This window comes from Sinocyclocheilus rhinocerous, unplaced genomic scaffold, assembly GCF_001515625.1.
Source record: "Sinocyclocheilus rhinocerous isolate Xijiao unplaced genomic scaffold, SAMN03320098_v1.1 scaffold496, whole genome shotgun sequence".
NCBI classification, from domain to species: domain Eukaryota; kingdom Metazoa; phylum Chordata; class Actinopteri; order Cypriniformes; family Cyprinidae; genus Sinocyclocheilus; species Sinocyclocheilus rhinocerous.
The window spans coordinates 135,432-153,358 of record NW_015632471.1 but is presented as its reverse complement, the minus strand read 5'-3'; the positions used below and the strand labels follow the sequence as shown (position 1 = coordinate 153,358).

General features: G+C 39.2%; 1 protein-coding gene across 1 annotated transcript in view; it reads right to left on the bottom strand.

Annotated features, from left to right (window-relative positions):
* The window catches only part of LOC107742489 (rho GTPase-activating protein 7-like), a 115,503-nt gene that overhangs the window by 62,426 nt on the left and 35,150 nt on the right, over positions 1-17,927 (bottom strand). Inside the window, exon 5 of the mRNA XM_016555462.1 lies at positions 17,630-17,651. Coding sequence (XP_016410948.1) covers positions 17,630-17,651 — 22 coding nt within the window. The remainder of the gene's footprint in view (positions 1-17,629; positions 17,652-17,927) is intronic.

Genomic DNA, 17,927 nt, shown 5'->3' with positions numbered 1-17,927 from the left:
ATATTAATTTCATCATAATTTCATCTAAATACATAAAAAATTATATATATATACCTGAAAAATTGCCACCTAAGTTGTCAAAAATTAGCTCTGTTAATAGTTTCCTGTTTAGCTGCCTTTTGTTTTTTTACAGGGATAGATATTTTTGTAAAGAACACCTGTAAAATATATGCATAAAATAAATGTATTTTATTAAAAGATAACAAGATGTAAAATTAATTTTTGAATTGCATAAGCAAAAAAACCCCCAAAAAAACAAAAGTAAGCATTAAAACACTCATTCTCTCAATGATTTTGTATGTGTTACAATGACGTTGAGATGATTGGTTGCACAGACCGTTCCATGCACAAATAAACCCATATCCATGGATATGTTGTAAGCCCACACTATTGAATAAACCATTAGACCACACTGCTACTGGTCATGAAAATTTTAGAGTTTGTTGCATCCATGGTGGGTTTCAAGATTGTCTTGGAGTTTCTTTTTTTCTTTTTTGGTAGCCATGGAACTGTTATATAAAATCCTGCTGTTAGTTCACTGACATATTTAATTCATGAGAAAGTAAAGTGAATGCATTTTAGCACACCGAGTCTTGCGGTAGCACTATAAACCAGACCTTAGATGCACACATATAAAACCACAAAAAGTGAATCCATCTTTCACACAATAAATCACTTATGATTACAAATGATTTCCCGGCACTAACATTCAGATCTTTAAAACACCACAATAATGACACAGCATTTCCTAGCTTCTCTGGAGTTTATAATTAATTGTTTCACATCCATAATGCATTCTGGGCAACTTTATGGATTCAATAGAGATAACCTAACCTAACTCAAAAGTGCACTGCACCCAAAAAGGTATCCAGAAATTCAATTAATGTCTTAAAATCTCATTAAATTATGCTGCTTTTTTGGGGGGAAATGTGCAATAGTAATACCATAGCTTTCTCTGAAGTACCTTGTTTTCCAGTTAAATATTTAAAGATTGATTCATTAAGATGCAAAATTACATAAGATAAAAACTCTTGTTTTCTGACAAAATGAACAAAATCAAGTGACTTTATGGTTAAAACAAATATCTGCCAATGGGGTCAGAAAAATAACCATGTTCACCCTTAGAAATAAGTTTATTTTTCTAACCTCATTGATAGATTTTTTTCTTACTTTAAGTACAAACTCACTTAATAATTGTGTTTTCCCTTAAATTAAGTTTCTTTTTTAAACCCCACTGACAGATATTTTTATGAACTAAATTTTTATATTTTTTCAGAAAACAAAACTTAATAGTCATTTTACATCTCAAGCAAATGTATCTTGATTTAAGAATGTTAATTTATTCTGGAAAACAACACGAAAAGGCAGAATAAGAATATAATTTTAGAAGTGCACACCACATCTAGCATCAATATGACATAAAGAGACCATAATCCTTCTCAGAAACATGTTTGTTTTTTTATCACTGCCTCCACATTCGCACATCCACACCCACTTCCATTCACATGCTCACCTGTCAGCCTCTGGTCTCGTGTGTTTCTGTTAAACAGATCCAGAGCCCTGCAGGTGGAGTATCTGATGTGTTCACTCAAAGATCTCTTCTGCAGAAGCAGCAGTCGCATGGACCTCGACATCTTGTCCTGTTCTCGTTCGGTTCTAGATTCTCGTCCTCCTTTACCCCTCTCCCGGGTCTGTCGTTCTCTACTCAGTCCATTCTCCATGTCCGGTTCTGCGTGCAACGCTGCAGTGTGCATTAGGGAGTTCCCACTGCAATGCTCTCACATTCAGTCCTGTGCTACGGTGTGTGTGTGTGTGTGTGTGTGTGTGTGTGTGTGGGAGACAGAGTGCTTTCCAACTCAGGCCTCAGCGCCTCCACAATGTGAATATTTCAAAAAGCCACATTTGTGTAATTTAAGTGCACTCGCTCGCTCTCTTTGTGTGTCCTTCAAGCTGCTACTTGTCTTCATGTTGTCAGTTTGCATTGGGAACATTTAAGTGGCTGAACTGATGGAGGCAAAACGTACGTCATCTGAATTCATCTTAGCGCATTCATTCATTCTGCTTGAGCGAGCATGTACTTTTACATGAGAGGAAGTCACAAACAATTGTCCTATGCTGAGATTACACACACAACTGAAAGAAGAAGGTGTAACGCAACAACAAGTACCAACCCACACTTATATTTGTTTCCTAGCTTTGAAGTATTAGCTTTGAAAACTGGGAAACAATTTCCTGCATTAAAGCACAATACATTCATAAATTATATTCAATGCATCACATATTTTCCAAAAAAATCAGTTATAGATGACACACCCACATGCATGTTTTTCTATGGCATTTAAAACGGGACATATCAAAGACACTTTTATCATATTGTGATTACAAAATAATTGCAGAAAAATGCAATAATGTAGAAATATAATTGCATTTTAAGAAGAAAAAAAACAAACATTATTTATGGGGAAAAAATATTATGGTCTTTTGTCTGGTTTAGCTAAGTTCTGGGTACAATTTTGCTCATTTTAGCAAATCCACACACTTCTCTAAACTTTAGTTCACTACCAGGCTCCAAACTGAAGTTCTTAGTTATGTAACAAATAATGCGTAAATGAACTGGATTAGGCTTGTCAAACAATAGCTCAACTGTAACACACGTGACCTTTGGACAGGGAAACAACCTATGCTGTTGTAACTGTAAGCACAATAAATATATTATATATACACATATATATTATGTTGAACACAAAGGAAGATGTTTTGAATAATTTAGAAGAACCAAACAGTTGTTGGTCCCCATTGACTTCCATAGTAGGGAAATAAATACTATGGGGTCAATGGGGACCATCAACTGTTTGATTGCCAGCATTCTTCAAAATATCTACTTTTATGTTCAACATAAGAAAGAAACTCATACAGTTTTGGAACTACATGAGGGTGAGTAAATGATGACAAAAATTTCATTTTGAGGTGAACTGTCCCTTTAAGTTTTCACTTTAACCTCTCTCTCTCTTTCTCTCTCACTCTCACTTTTTTAGAATGCTGCTTAATAGTATTACTAGCAAAAAATCATTGCATGGAGGCTAAGCATATTTATATATAGCTCAAATTTATATGAAAAGTGATGATTTTGTTAATTTTTCTAAAAAGGAAGATGGGATTGTACACTGTGTGTGTGTGTCAGAGTGTGTGTGTTGGGGTGTGAAATGACTGGGTTTATGAGCATTCAAAGAGAGTTGATAAATGAAGATAATAGTAGCAACTGTGTGTATAGAATACTTTGCCAAGAGGATATAAATTTGGGATTAGTGCTTTTGCATTCCCAGTAATGCACCACTGAAGCGAGCAATGAAGGCTAATTGGCCAGCTAAGAGATGCACTACAGTGGAAGCTTTAAGAATAGCACAGAAAACACGTGCACACACACAAACACAGCTGCTAATTTATGACCTCCGAGGTAAATCTAGAGGAGATAAGCTTAATTTCTTCCTCTCTTTTCCAAGACCAAGATTCAATCACTAAAGAAACAGCGTATCCGTGTGACTCAGCTGACACAGAACAGCATACGCTGTGTACGTCCAGCGGATACTCTCCAAAATGGCGCTACAGGGTGACGCAAAGGAGACAAATTGCTGAACAAAGTCGTTGTTTTTTTTTTTTCTTTTGCGCACAAAAAGTATTCTCGTAGCTTCTTAAAATTATGGTTGAACCACTGATGTCACATGGATTATTTTACAGATCTCCTTGCTACGTTTCTGGACTTGGGAACATTTCAGTTGTATTGCTGTCTATGCAGGGTCAGACAGCTCTCAGATTCCATCAAAAATATCTTAATTTGTGTTCCGAAGATGAACGAAGGTCTTACGGGTTTGAAACGACATAAGGGTGAGTAATTAATGACATAATTTTCATTTTTGGGTGAACTAACCCTTTAACTGATGGACTGGAGTCATGTTGATTACTTCTGGATTATTGGATTATTGTTTGAACTCTCATTCTGACGGCACCCATTCACTGCAGAGGATCCATTGGTGATCAAGTGATGTAATGCTAAATTTCTCCAAATCTGTCCCCGATGAAGATCCAAATTCATCTACATCTTGGGTAGCTTTAGGGGTGAGTGCTATATATACATATATATTTAGGGGTGAGTGTATATACAGTATGTATACTTGGTTTTGGTTATCAGCATAATTCATGAAGGGAATTATCAGAATTTCTTCAATTTTTCAAACATGCACAAACCTCACCCTCACCATATAATTTACAATATAAAAACACAATCTTCTTGGAAATACCAAGATGTCTCCCCATGTGTAATGTTAGAAGTCTGGAAACACTTCGCCCTACTTTCAGTTTTGTACTCAATCACTTACACAAATAAGCACACACACGTTTTTGGAATGAATCCAAACTCTTTCATTCATCTCTCCTGAACATTCCATTCCTGGAGTGATTGTATCAATAACATGAAAAGTTAATCGCGTTGTTAGTGAATGAGGAGCCTTTGTTGTCGTCTGAGAAGAACAAATGCCTCTCTCTGGCTAGGATAATCAATGTGTCTCTCTTTCTTTTGCTCTGTCTAACCTAAGACTCTGTTACAAAATATATATATTAGGGTGATGCTATTAAGATGGAAAGAGACAGATACATAATAAGCGAAAGAAAGCTGGTGGATCATCATGATATTGTGTAGCAGCCAAAATACTCAGACTGACCCTGATACTCTTAACAGAGGGATTACCTGGGTTCACACAGTGACCTACAAACACCAAACAATGGGAAATGAGTTCAAAAGGTAACATCTACGGAATCAACAGAATATTAAAATCCCCGCCCAAACACACAGACAAGCAAACATGCTGATGCTACTGTGAAAAAAATGCCAAGTTCTGTCATGAAACTCTAGATGGTGAAGGCTGATGCGGATTTAACACAAACTGATGATATTTTTATGTGTTAAACTAGCTCAAGATGATTAGTTCATGTTGCATACGCAGCCAATGAGCTTGATTACATTTAAATGGCTGGTTAGCATTCACTAGAAAATTTCACAGCATGCTTTCAGAGTTCCTCTGAAACCCTTCACCTTCCCCAGCTCCACCTGTGTAGATCTGCTACAGGTTATTATATATGCTACTTGTGCAGCAGCAGTATGTCTTAAATACTCACAGCACTGTATGGGCGTATGTATTGGCAGTAGCAAGTTCCTGTACTTGCTTTGCAGCAACAATAATCTACAACAACATCAATAACCAACAGCAGTAGCGTAGCAGATATATTCCGCCAAGACCAAATACATTAACATTGTTATATCCATTAATGCTAAAATCTTTCTAGAGTTGTCATGATAGAACTGTGGTCACATCATAAGACCCTTGTTGGGTCTTGTGCTGTTGAATCATGAGACAGGTCACAGATTGCTGAAGGGCCCACATATGGGGCTAAAAGTGCTCTTTACAGAAATCTGAAAAGATGATTTCCTGTTCAATCTATCAACTCACAATGCACAACTGACAGTTTACTGTCCAGCAGGCCTATATCTTACCACAGTCTGGGAACAACCCTGGACATCTGCAATGGACATGGGGATTACTAGTGACATCAGCTAAAAAAAACAAAGGCGTCAGATCATATTTAGCAGTGTCTCATTCCCTTCGCTATGGGGAACGGTATACTCACACCGCCATGCTGAGGGGAGTGCATGCCAGAAACCACAGCGAGCACTAATTACCAACTCTACCATAGCCATGGGAGTTGCCCCAAGGATGTCTTGACGGCTGTCAGTGACACTATCCCCTTCGGCCTGAGCTGTATACCCTAAAAGATCTTACCTGTTAAGGGCTGGGCTAGGAAGCCCAAGCCTAGGGCAGAGCTCAAGGCTTGGAATCAGAAGAAAGAGATTCCTTTAAGGGGATCCAGCCAGGTGTCTAAAAACCAAACCAGACCCTGGCCTGCCTCCCAGGGGGGCTACCGCCGGTTCCGAATAAACCTGCTCAAAGAACTGACTTAATCAGAAGAAAGTCCACAAATCCACAATGTGGATTTTAGAAAGTTGCACAGAGCTCAGCGTGTGCACTTACCATAGCATGGATTTAGAAGCACCGTTGCTTAAGGGGTAACCGAAGCTGTATAAACCAGCCTAGGGAGCCCTACGTGACTGTGGCATGCTCACATAACAGAATCTGTAGCATCTGCCCAGAAGGGAGCGGCACGCTTGCAAGAGGCCCTTCACGGTGAGGGGAGCACAGCTAGCTCACTTAACAAGCAACCCGCCAGGAAGGCAGGAGATGGCCCATCCGCCTGGCATGATTACTATCCGGAGCTCAAAAGAGCGGAGACCCAACTTCAAATATAGAAGGGGGACTTGGACCCACAAGGAGAGCGACTCAACAGGGAGGCGGAGAGAGGCCTAACAACCTGAGGCTGCTACTCAATGGAGCTCAAACGAGCGGAGGACTCGATGAGAGAAGTCCAAAGACGCTCAATCGGGAGCGGTAGGCTCAAAGACAACCCTCAGAGGTGAGGGGAGCACTGCCTGGCTTGACCTAAATAGAGGCAGATTATCAGGGAAGCAGCAAGTGGCCCAACTACCTGTTGTCACTGCCACGGAGCTCAAGAACGGAGGGTTCAACCCCTAGCGAGGAGAGAGAGGAACCCAGCTTGACCAAAGCGATCAATAGCCCAGGGTCAGAGACCTAACTCTCAAGTCGAGAGGAGAACTCACCCAGTCTGCCCAGGACCGGCGAGCTCAAAGGGACCCTCCCGCAGTGAGGGGAGCACAGCCATGTCTGAGGAGCAGATAGATTGCAAATGGGACATCAGAAATGGAATCCTGCTAGCAGGGGATCACACATTTCTACAGGGAACAACAGGGTCCCAAAATAAAGGCAACTGACCAAGGAGGTGACAGAGACAGGCCTAACACTCAGTTCATTGCAAATGCGGGTTTTTCGGGAGCAGCGCTCTCGGCTCTCAAGCTGAGGCGGGCCCTAACAGCACATACTGGAAGCGCCTCATAGCTAACCCTCACATTGAGGGGAGCACTTCTCAGCTCGACCAGAAGGAGGTGCTAGATTAGAAGGGGTAACACAGCAGGGCCCAATAAGAGACAGTCCACTGGTGCAACTGGACACAGTCTCATGCTCTCTCGATAGAGAGTGTGGGTCCCATATAACCAGACCCGATAGAATCTGAAGAAATAGCGGGACCCAATAACCATTCATGCGTACAGAGCTTACTGCTTCTCAGAACAGAAGCATACAAGAGGGGTTTTCTCAGAAACACAAATCCCTTGTACCTCAGGGAACGCAATGTACTCAAGCCCACTCCGCAGAGGGGCGATTACTGGTTCGACCATAAGGGCAGTGTGACAGGGAGGACCCGCAGGCCTGACCGTCTATGGAGTGCTGAGCTCCTCAACGCCTCAGCAAAGGAGCTCTTGCTCAGAGAACATGCATGATGGAAAGACTCAAATCTCAGGAGACCCCTCAGTGTGAGAGATGAGTAGCGCACCCTGGCCAGAGGATAGGGAGCATGTCACGAAGCATGTATTCGGAAGAGTACTAGCCCACGAGAAGGACCCACAGGTCCTGAGGTTGCAGCGTTATACTGGGAACCTGATGCTGGGAGGATTCCGCAGAAGCCCAGGCTGCGTGTCCAAGCCGAAGATGAGGGCTATCACCAGCCTGGATCCAGAACCGAAGAGTGAAACCATCAGTATAATCGGTCAACAGCAGGAGGCCCTGAATTAGCAGGGGGGTCAAACCTAAAAAGTCAGAAAACAGAACAAGTCAGAGTAGTGCTGCAGAAAAAGACAAGTATTGAATACTCAAAAACTAGCAGTAGAGTAGATGAAATGGATCGTACTCACCAACCATGGCTCCCACGCATAAGAGACTGCAATGCAAGCGCAGGAGGCTCAGTCAGGAGGGACGTTTTTTTAGGGGATTTAAGGGGAGGAAGATGAGACCAGATGTAATACTCTCAGAGGGAGGTGGAGTAGATGGCTCAGGTTTTACTCTGGTTCAGACGAGAGCGTTGAGAACGCCTAGTCTGGATCACCTCCCTCAAATCTTGCCTGTCACCCTTAGACCCACGCCCCTTTTGAGCCCTACCCGCAGGCGGGGGAGGGGCGAGAGTCACGACACTAGTCTTCTGAGCCTGCCTTTGATCCTTAGATCGAGACAGGCCAGGACCCCTTTGTTGTTCGGGTTCAGACCTGGATCTTCTTGGAATGAAGGATTTAAAGGAAGCCGAGCGCGTCTTGGCCTCCTTAAACTTCTCAACCACTGTCTCGACGGAAGTGCCAAAAAGCTCAGAAGGGGAAACTGGCGCATCAAGAAGAAAGCCCTTCTCTTTCGACCTGATATCCGCCAGATTCACCCACAGATGCCTCTCCGTAACCACCATGGCCGCCATGGATCTGCCAATGGCAATGGCGGCCTGCTTAGTGGCACGGAGAGCAAGATCTGTGGTGTGACTCAACTCAGCCACCTCATCAGGGGATAGACCCTGACCTTTATCCAGATCTTTCAGCAGATCAGCCTGATAAGCCTGAAGCACTGCCATGGTATGCAACGAGGCTGCAGCCTGACCTGCTGCCTCGTATGCCCTGCCATTCAAACGAGATGTATCCTGAAGGGGTTTAGTGGCAGGGAGGAAGCCTTAAGAGAAGATGCCTCCCCCATAGAGAGATAGCAGGTCAGTGTCTCTTCAACAGGGGGCATCTTCTCATAACCATTCTTACACATCCCCTCAATGTTGGCATAACTAGTATGCTAGAATCTATGGATGTGAGACGAGAATGGATTTTTCCAAGCCTTCTATGTGTCCACATGGAGATCGGGAAGAAATGGAAGGCTCACCTGAGCTGGAGGGCTATGGCTAAAAAGAAAATGCTCTTCGAGGCAGCCTCGAGGCATCACTTTCTTGGCCCGCTTCCACGGCAAGTCAAGCCTCGCCATGGCGCAATCCATAACCTCAAGCAGCTCAGCATACGTGGGGCAGGAGGATTGGGAGGACTCAATCTCGACTTCTTCATCCTCATCTGACATCTCCTGCTCATCCTGGCTTTGAGCCAGCAGAGCACTAGCCGCTGGATCAGACAATTTAAGAGAGATAGCATCGTTGTCCAGCAGCTCACTCTCATCTGTGACTGATGAGCGCGAAAGGGAAAGACCCATTTTCAACTCATCAGCCAGATCCATCTGCAATCCCCATGAGCTCATTTTCCTCCGTGCCTCAGCAGCGGAGGGTCCTGAACTACGAGGAGCTGATGGCTGTCCCTCTTTCCTCGAAAAAAAGAGACAAACGAGAGCGGAGCTTTTTCATAGGATAAAGCTCACAGTGCACGCAAGCTGGCCCTTTGAGGACATCGTGCGCGTGCTCTTCGCCCCAAACAAAAGACGCAAAGATCGTGTGTGTCATCAGGTGTCATATAACGAGGACACGGATCCACACATTTCTTAAACGCCTTACTAGTGCTCGCCATGGTAAAGAAGAATAATCCTTCTTTCCGGAAATGCACGCTTCAAACAAAACAGTCCTTGAAGATGAAGAAGAGGATGATGTGTTCTCCCGGCGCCCTTTTATACTGTGGTCGCGCCGGGTGATGACGTCACAGGCTGTCGCCGGCCAATGTTATTGTCGTGTTTAGATGTATGCTTCAGACACTGGTCACGCTGAAGGCGTCCCCCATAGTGACCTCTAGAGGACACAGTTCGAAATTCCCTCGGAAGGGAACTAAAACTTTTTTGTTGTTGATGTCTGCTTGTCTGAAAATAAACAATATCTATCCCACAGATGAACACCTAAAGTTGGTGTAATTGTACATAAATATGAATTGTGATCAGAATACTTGTTTTATTCTTTTTTTTTATTTATCAAGCTGTCATTTTGACAAATTATGCAAAAATTATGAAATATTATGAAACTATTTAAGTATTTTTTGATTTTGTGTATTTAGGATACATAAAATATAAGCTATGAAACTGACCTTAGCAAGAAAAACTGGTCAAACATTTAAGTTGATGACAGACATTTTTTTAACATAATTTTCATTTGACATCTGTCACCATTGGACATATAGAGTACACACATTAAATAAACTACTGTGAGTGTGAAAAATGTGTGCTCCTATCCTAAAAGGCCCAGGAGACCAACCTGCCTATAGTTGAAGAAACACCCCCAACAGAACAACAGACTTCAAACAGATGCCTTCCAAACAGAAAACAGCCAAGGAATTGTAAGTCACCATATTCTCCAAATTTGAACAGCTCATTCTACTGGTTCTCCAAAAACGAAACAAAGTGGTAAAATAGAGAAGTCTGGGAGTCATAGGACGCAACATGAAGTGGAGAAGTAGAATAAAAGCAGGCGATGGGGGAAGAGGGTTGGGACAGGCTTAAAGTGATGAAATGGCCAAGAATGTACCCTTGTTCAAACCCTAAGTCTCCTTACCAATAAGTCAAAGCCAATAAAACTGTGTGGGAAATAAAAGGCTAGGAATGAGGATGGCATTAAGTTCTTAAAATCAAATAAACATGACAGACAAGCCTAAGAACACATTAGCTCTGAAATACAGACTCTCATTAATGGTATGCTACTATTGCCTCTGGACTTGGAGGAGACAAACATAAGATCAGGACAGGATATGTGCAAAGAAGAGGGTTGATTTGTGTCAGCTGGGTCATTTCATGTGAAACCTAACCCATCTGGGCATGACCGTCTCAGAAAATTGGCATGGAAATGTAATCTGTGTGGATCGCTGGCTAGATAAGGACACAGCATAGGGTTTTTCAAGGTGATACAATGATGCAGGTTAGACTATGAAAATATTCTCTTTACATGTATTTATTAAGTTGTTTACTGCTGGGTGCACATTTCTATTACACAACTACAAACTGTCAGCACCAGACAACAATATGCAAATAAGTGAATACTAGTGTTATTTTATTTATTTATTTATAGTTTTGATTTTCATTTTAGTTTAGGTTTTAATAATTTTGTTATATGATTTTTTTATGGTTATTTTTTTAAACATTTCTATTTAGCATTAATTTATTTTGTCAGTTTTAGTTTTAGTACTTTTTTTAAGTTTAAGATTTCATGTAATGTTTAGATTTAATTTTATTTCAGCTTCATTTTAATTAGCATACATTCTTTTTTTAAATAATTTTGGTTTTAGTTAACAATAACAACACTGGTAAAAAAAAAAAAAAAATGCAATTATTCAAATGCAATTAATTAATACAGTTTATTAGATCAGCAATACGCTTCGGATGAAAAACCCTGCTCATGACCTTAGACAAATAATAAGCTTGATTTATTAATGGAGTAGTTCATGAAAATAAATAAATAAATACCTGCCATTATTTACATACTGCAATTTCATGGAAAACAACAACCAGGACAGTCTTCATAGTTTCTCATTTTGTTTTCCACATGAATATTGGTTTATTACTTTATATTAAAAATTACTTTTCTCACTTTTCTCAAGGAAATTACTTTTCTCAGAAAGTGACAACTTCCTCTTTCCAAGCATACTTATAGCCTCTTGAAATGATGCCACCATAACAATATATCTTAATCACCCAGACTGAAGAACACAGATATTGAATCTATGGGGAGCACTTGATGACTAAAGTGGAATTTCCCAGGGTCCCATCAGGCAGTCAAAAAGTCCCATGATCATAGGTCCAGTAAGTGAGCTATTGATTAAACATGAATGCTTACAGAACATGACGTTAACTGAAAATCTGAAGAAAGCAGTGCCATGAAAGCTTCCTTCATGTACACTTGTGCTGTATTCTATGTCCCCCCATCAACAGAGCAGTTCAAATAAAAGGTCAGGTGGTACTATTCCAACTGGATGAATGCCGGGAATTGAGTGCTGTTGATGTTTTCCCCTTTCAATATTAATAGACAAAGCATACATTTTGCTCTGATGACCCTTAAAAGCAAAATTACATTGCTTTTTCCTGAACGCCTAGACATGAGAATAAAGGTTGTTAAGGTTATAAATGGTCCACCAAGATTATGTAACCAGCCATTGTTTGAATATAGTTCATAAATTTGTGAAGGAATTTAAAGACACTAATAATTGTAATATGCTGATTAGAATAAATAGAGATAGATTTTGTGACAGTATAAATGTCTTTACTGTAACTTTTGATCAATTTTGTCAGTGCTGGCATTTGTGTTCAATCTCAGCACTGACAGTTCCTCAAACACTCCATTAAAAATTCACCCCTTTCCTCCCCTCTTTTCCCAGAGCCTTTCTTACCAGACTGTACCTGGACTGACCTGGCTCTACCCAGCTGGGGCTCGACCCCAGATGCAGGTGAGGGAGAGAGATCAGAAGTGAGCAATGAACCCATTGTTCTGCACCCAGAGCCTGAGCCGTGACAGGGGGAATGGGTGCGATAGGGGCAGGAATGTTCTAGGATGAACGCACATCAAAGAACTACAGGCAAAAGGCAGAGAGGTAGGCGTTCTGCCGACATGATTATAGGTACCGCACTCACTGGAGATAAAGAATGAGAGGTTATTGTGGCGCTTGATAGGCACAGACCTGAGATCAGTTTTGAAGTGTCACCTTAATAATGGCAGATGTTAGTGAGAATGCGGAGGCCTGGTCCCAGATCAGCATTAAGGGGATTTCAATCAAGATAATGTGAGGGAGCGAAGGCTTTGAAAACCGCCTACTGTGTCTTTCATTTCCTCCACTGCCTTTCTATGAGAAACTGTAAGGGTTTACATTTTCCTCACAGACTACTGTGATCACCTTCCATCTTTTGGTATAAGAAATATGTATGTGTGCCAACAGTTGTGGTACTATTAAGACTTTTTTTTTGCTGAGAAAGGACTAAATCAAATGATAAAATTTATTAATAGCACATTATTGATTGTATAGAATCGTTTTCACATTTATAAGAAAGAAATGCATTCAATAGATCAAAAGTGACAGCAGTCTTTAATTTACATTGTTACAAAATATTTCTATTTTAAATAAATGTCGTTCTTTTCAACTTTCTATTCATTAAAGAATCCTGAAAAATGTATCATGGTTTCAATGAAAATATTAATCAGCACAACTGTTTTCAATATCGATAGTAACACATTTTTCATGAGCAAATCAGTGATTAAGTATGATGTCTGAAGGACAGTGGTGGAAAGAGTACTGAAAAAAATATACTCAAGTAAAAGTACCATTACCTTCCAAAAAATGTAGTGTGAGTAGAGTAAAAGTACTTGTCCAAAAAACTACTAGCCTATTTAAAAGTACTCATGAGTATTGAGTAGTGAATACTGAGCTGGGCACTGAGACAGCATGCTGTTGTTGCACATAAAATATTAATGCTTATAACAGTGCAAATACAAATACCATTAGAAACTCATAGTTCAGCATCACACCCCATGATAGGGGTTAAAATGAGAGCCCATTTCTCTCCAAAACGGTGCCAGTTTTAGCGTTTTGCAATAAAGAAATAAAAATAACTAAACTTGATAATTACACCAAATTTCAGGCCGTGTAGATAGGCAAGCGTAAATCATTTAGTAAGCAGAAATCCGAAATTTACCTCAACATATTAAGTTAGAGGAAGTTGCGACTGAATTTATGCTTGAAGAATGCGCTTCCAGCAGCCGTGATAAACAGTTGGCGGTTAAAGTTTTCTATGCACAATTTGATTTGACGAAAGTCACGAGACCTATTACTGTCTATCCAGTCACGTTGATGGATACAAATAAAATAAAAATAAGCATGTAACGACCACAAACGGAGGAAAATAGCGGAGTAAAAGTACCGATACATCACTTAAAATGTACTCAAGTAAAAGTAAAAGTACACAATTTTTAAACTACTCAAAAAAGTACAATTACTGATAAAAACTACTTAATTACTGTAACGTGAGTATTTGTAATTCGTTACTTCACACCCCTGCTGAAGGATCATGTGACACTGAAGGCTGGGGTAATGACTGCTGCTTTCTCATGACAGGAATACATTATATTTTAAAATATACTGAAATAAAAAACAGTTACATTTGTAAAATATATATTTTACAAATTTTACAGACCCCAAATTCTTTTAGCTGTCAAAGATAATAAAAAACTGCAAATAAAAACTGCAAATTCAACATTAATGAACTGCCAGTTTGATCAAAATTAGATTATTGTTAACTATTATTACAAAATCTATATGAAATATATTGTAGTAATTATCAGCAGCAGAGTCAACTAAGAGTCATTAATTTTTAACCAACAACATAAAAATAAAAGATGGAAACATTAAATAAATTTTCCTCATTGAATATCACGTTTGACTACTTTATATTTTAATTAAATTGCAAATAACAATTCACATTGAATTCAAATATACATGCATCATTAAACCAAAATGAAGTTTTTGTACCAGTCCATGATATTTCTAAACATTTTTATAAATGATCTGCAAGTGAACGTCACTTTATTGTGCCATCCCAAAGAGGCACAAAATCACTTTCACTGACTTTTAAATTAAATGTTCCCTCCTGGTGGAATGACCTGCCCAACTCAATCCGAGCAGCTGAGACATCTTCAAGAATCGGCTAAAAACACATCTCTTCCATCTTTTTTTGACCCTCTAACTCTAGCACCCTCTATTCTAATTATATTCTAAAAAAAAAAATAACACTAGCATTTCAAATTTTTATTTTATTTTATCTATTTGTTTTCTTTTTATTTATTATACAATTAACAAAAGCAAAAAAATGCCTTTAACACTTGCTTGTTCTATTCTTTTTCTATTCTATCCGTTTTCTTTTTATTTATTATATAATAATAATAAAAAAAAAACCTTGCTACATGTACTGCGTTAAGCAACTTGTTATAGCACTTGCATATCATTGCTCTTTTGTTGGTTTTGATTGCTTCCATTGTCCTCATTTGTAAGTCGCTTTGGATAAAAGCGTCTGCTAAATGACTAAATGTAAATGTAAATACACACAGATAAAAAATACCCTTCACATGGGGTTCTTCTACATGGCTACATCTTCATGTGAACCAATGTGAGGGCCCTAGATAGTCTTCTGAAGAGAAGATGCCTTTACAAGGTTAAAAAGCTAAACCTTGCCACATCCATTTGTCTACACTAAAGCAAGGAAAAGTGAAGACCTCGGGAAGAAACTTGAGCACTTAATGCAGCCAAATGCTCAATGTCCCGTACCCCTTAAAATGACCCTGAATGCAAACTAACAATGTCAGGCTTTCATGGCCATGGAGCTCATATTAGATAACAGAAATTATCTCATTCATACACACAGAAACATATGCAAACACATTCAAAATCACTGCTGCTGGTGTTTTGTTTCCCTTCGCTCCTGCCAAAACCCTGCTGAGTTTTAGCCCAGTCTGGAAAAGGATAGTACAGTAAGGAATGATGCCCAGATGGGCATCACTTTCCTTGCACAACATAAATACTGTTTGCTCTCTGGTGTTGTGACTCAAAAGTCCATTGCCATAACAACCTGGAAATTAACCATGAATGCTCTCCATCTTGGGGCAAGGTTTGCGTGATGTAACCAGGCTGTGAACCCCACATTCCTGGCCTGATACAGAGAGGCTTTGATGTGCTTTGAAACAGGGGACCATTGTGCTGAAATCAGGCCTGCATTTTATCATCCATCACACACCAGAATACCAAGTCGCAGAGCCGCGGGGGGTCATTACATAACGCAGAAGCCTCCACACAAATCCTGAACATCTCCAAATTCTGAGCTTGCAACTGATATTATGAAGATCAACATAACCGGAATCTGACCGACAAAGAAAATATTGGAAAATGCATGATGCAACGTCTTCTCTTTGTCTCCATTGTATACACACCTTTTCTAAGACTTGGAAAATACCAACATAGGCTCATTGGAAATACGTGATGATGGAGGCAGACACACATGCTGCTCCTGTTGCTTTCTGGTGTTGATTCCAGAGAGACACAGAGGTCAAATCATAATGATCTCCTATGGTTAGCCAGCCTGGTGTCTGCTCAACTTGAATGCAAGACCAGAACAACTTATCTGATGACATTTAATAATTTGGTGGCCAAAATATAATATAAAACTCCCTTTTCACACTCCCACAATCCAAAAAGTCATTTTAACCACAGTGACACACAGAATTTTTAGATATTTTGACTAGAAACGAGACAAAATTACTAAGATAAGCCTTTTTTTGCAGTGCATTTAGACTACATCTCAGTTATATATTGTGTTTAATAGCATTCTGTGCTGAAAATTACATTCACTTGTAGCTTGTATTATAAATGCACAACATTTATAACATTTTCATACTTTTTGCATAATTTCATAACATTGAAGTTTTATTGGCAGTGTTGCATAAAAATATTCTGTTCACAAGTGATATTCACCTTGATTATTAGTTTTTCTTCACACATTACATGTTTCATCCATAGCACACACTGATTCTACTATCTTGGTTCGTGGTACAAATAATTAAACAACAATAGTAATAATAGAAATGACATCTAAGGATCAGTCATGGTTTGTGTAAGCATGGATATAAATCATTTTCACACAGTTAAATTCATTTTCAAATATTGAAAGGTTTTACACTACCAATCAAAATTATGAAGTAGATACGATTTTTATTTGTAATGTTTAATGTATTTTAATTTAAAATAATTGTTTTCTACTTTAATATATTTTAAAATGTTATTTATTCATGTGATGGAAAAGCTGAAGTTTCATTCAATTTCTCCAGTCTTCAGTGTCACATGATCCTTCAGAAACCATTCTAATATGCTCATTTGCTGCTCAAGAAACATTTCTTATCATTATCAATGTTGAAAACAGTTGTGCTGATTTACATTTTACATGGCAATCGAAAGTTTTAACATTACACTATGGCATGTTGTGTGAAGAGTGTAGCAGCACTGATGTAACTGAGAAACAACTTTCAGTTAACAAAACTTAAACAACAAATGACAAAAAGGCCAACGGTACAACACAGTTGATATATAGAAGTCGGCATACATCAAAAGACCACATGAATAGCAGCGAATGGCTAACAGCTATTTGTTAATAGCTAGCATGCAACGTTTGTCTTTAGCCTAAGGGTGAGACCGACATCAGGGCAAATGCTTTGCTGTGCCCCAACAAAGCAACTCTTTCAGCCAGCAAACGGCCATGTATCCATAAGGGAATGAAGAAGTTTGTTCTAGATATATATCACTATTTCCAGCCACAGCTCTCTGTTCTGATATCAGGCAGCTCATCGTCTGACTGAACATCTGTTAGTGTTTAAGACAGATCCAGTGCCACCAGTTGACATACTTATGCGGGAAAGTAAGGTTGTATGCATAATTTGACTAGGATTTACAAAAGTTTTTCTTTTTCTGGTCATTTTATAGGTTATACGATTTTTCACTCTGATAAAATGGTGAGAATCCAGTATAGAAAACATCAACTAAATATGATATGCATAAATAGCCATATATGATATTATCACATCGTATTATTTATTTATTTATTATTATTTTTTTCCATGCTGTATTGCTCTGTCATTGCTTATACCATAATGTAGATTACAATAAAAAACATGAGGTCATGTGAGGCCACATGAGGTCACTTACCTGCTCTGTCTACAGCAGAGGTCTGAAAGAAAGAAAGAAATAAAGAAAGATTAATATCTTGAAAATGATAAGGAAATACAACAAGATTATATATATATATAGAAGCATATATATATACTTTTCCTATTTAGACACCCAATCTCTGGAATAACCTACCTAACATTGTTCGGGAGGCAGACACACTCTGTCAGTTTAAATCTAGATTAAAGACCCATCTCTTTAACCTGGCTTACACATAACACACCAACACATTTCTATTATTCAAATCCGTTAAAGGATTTTTAGGCTGCATTAATTA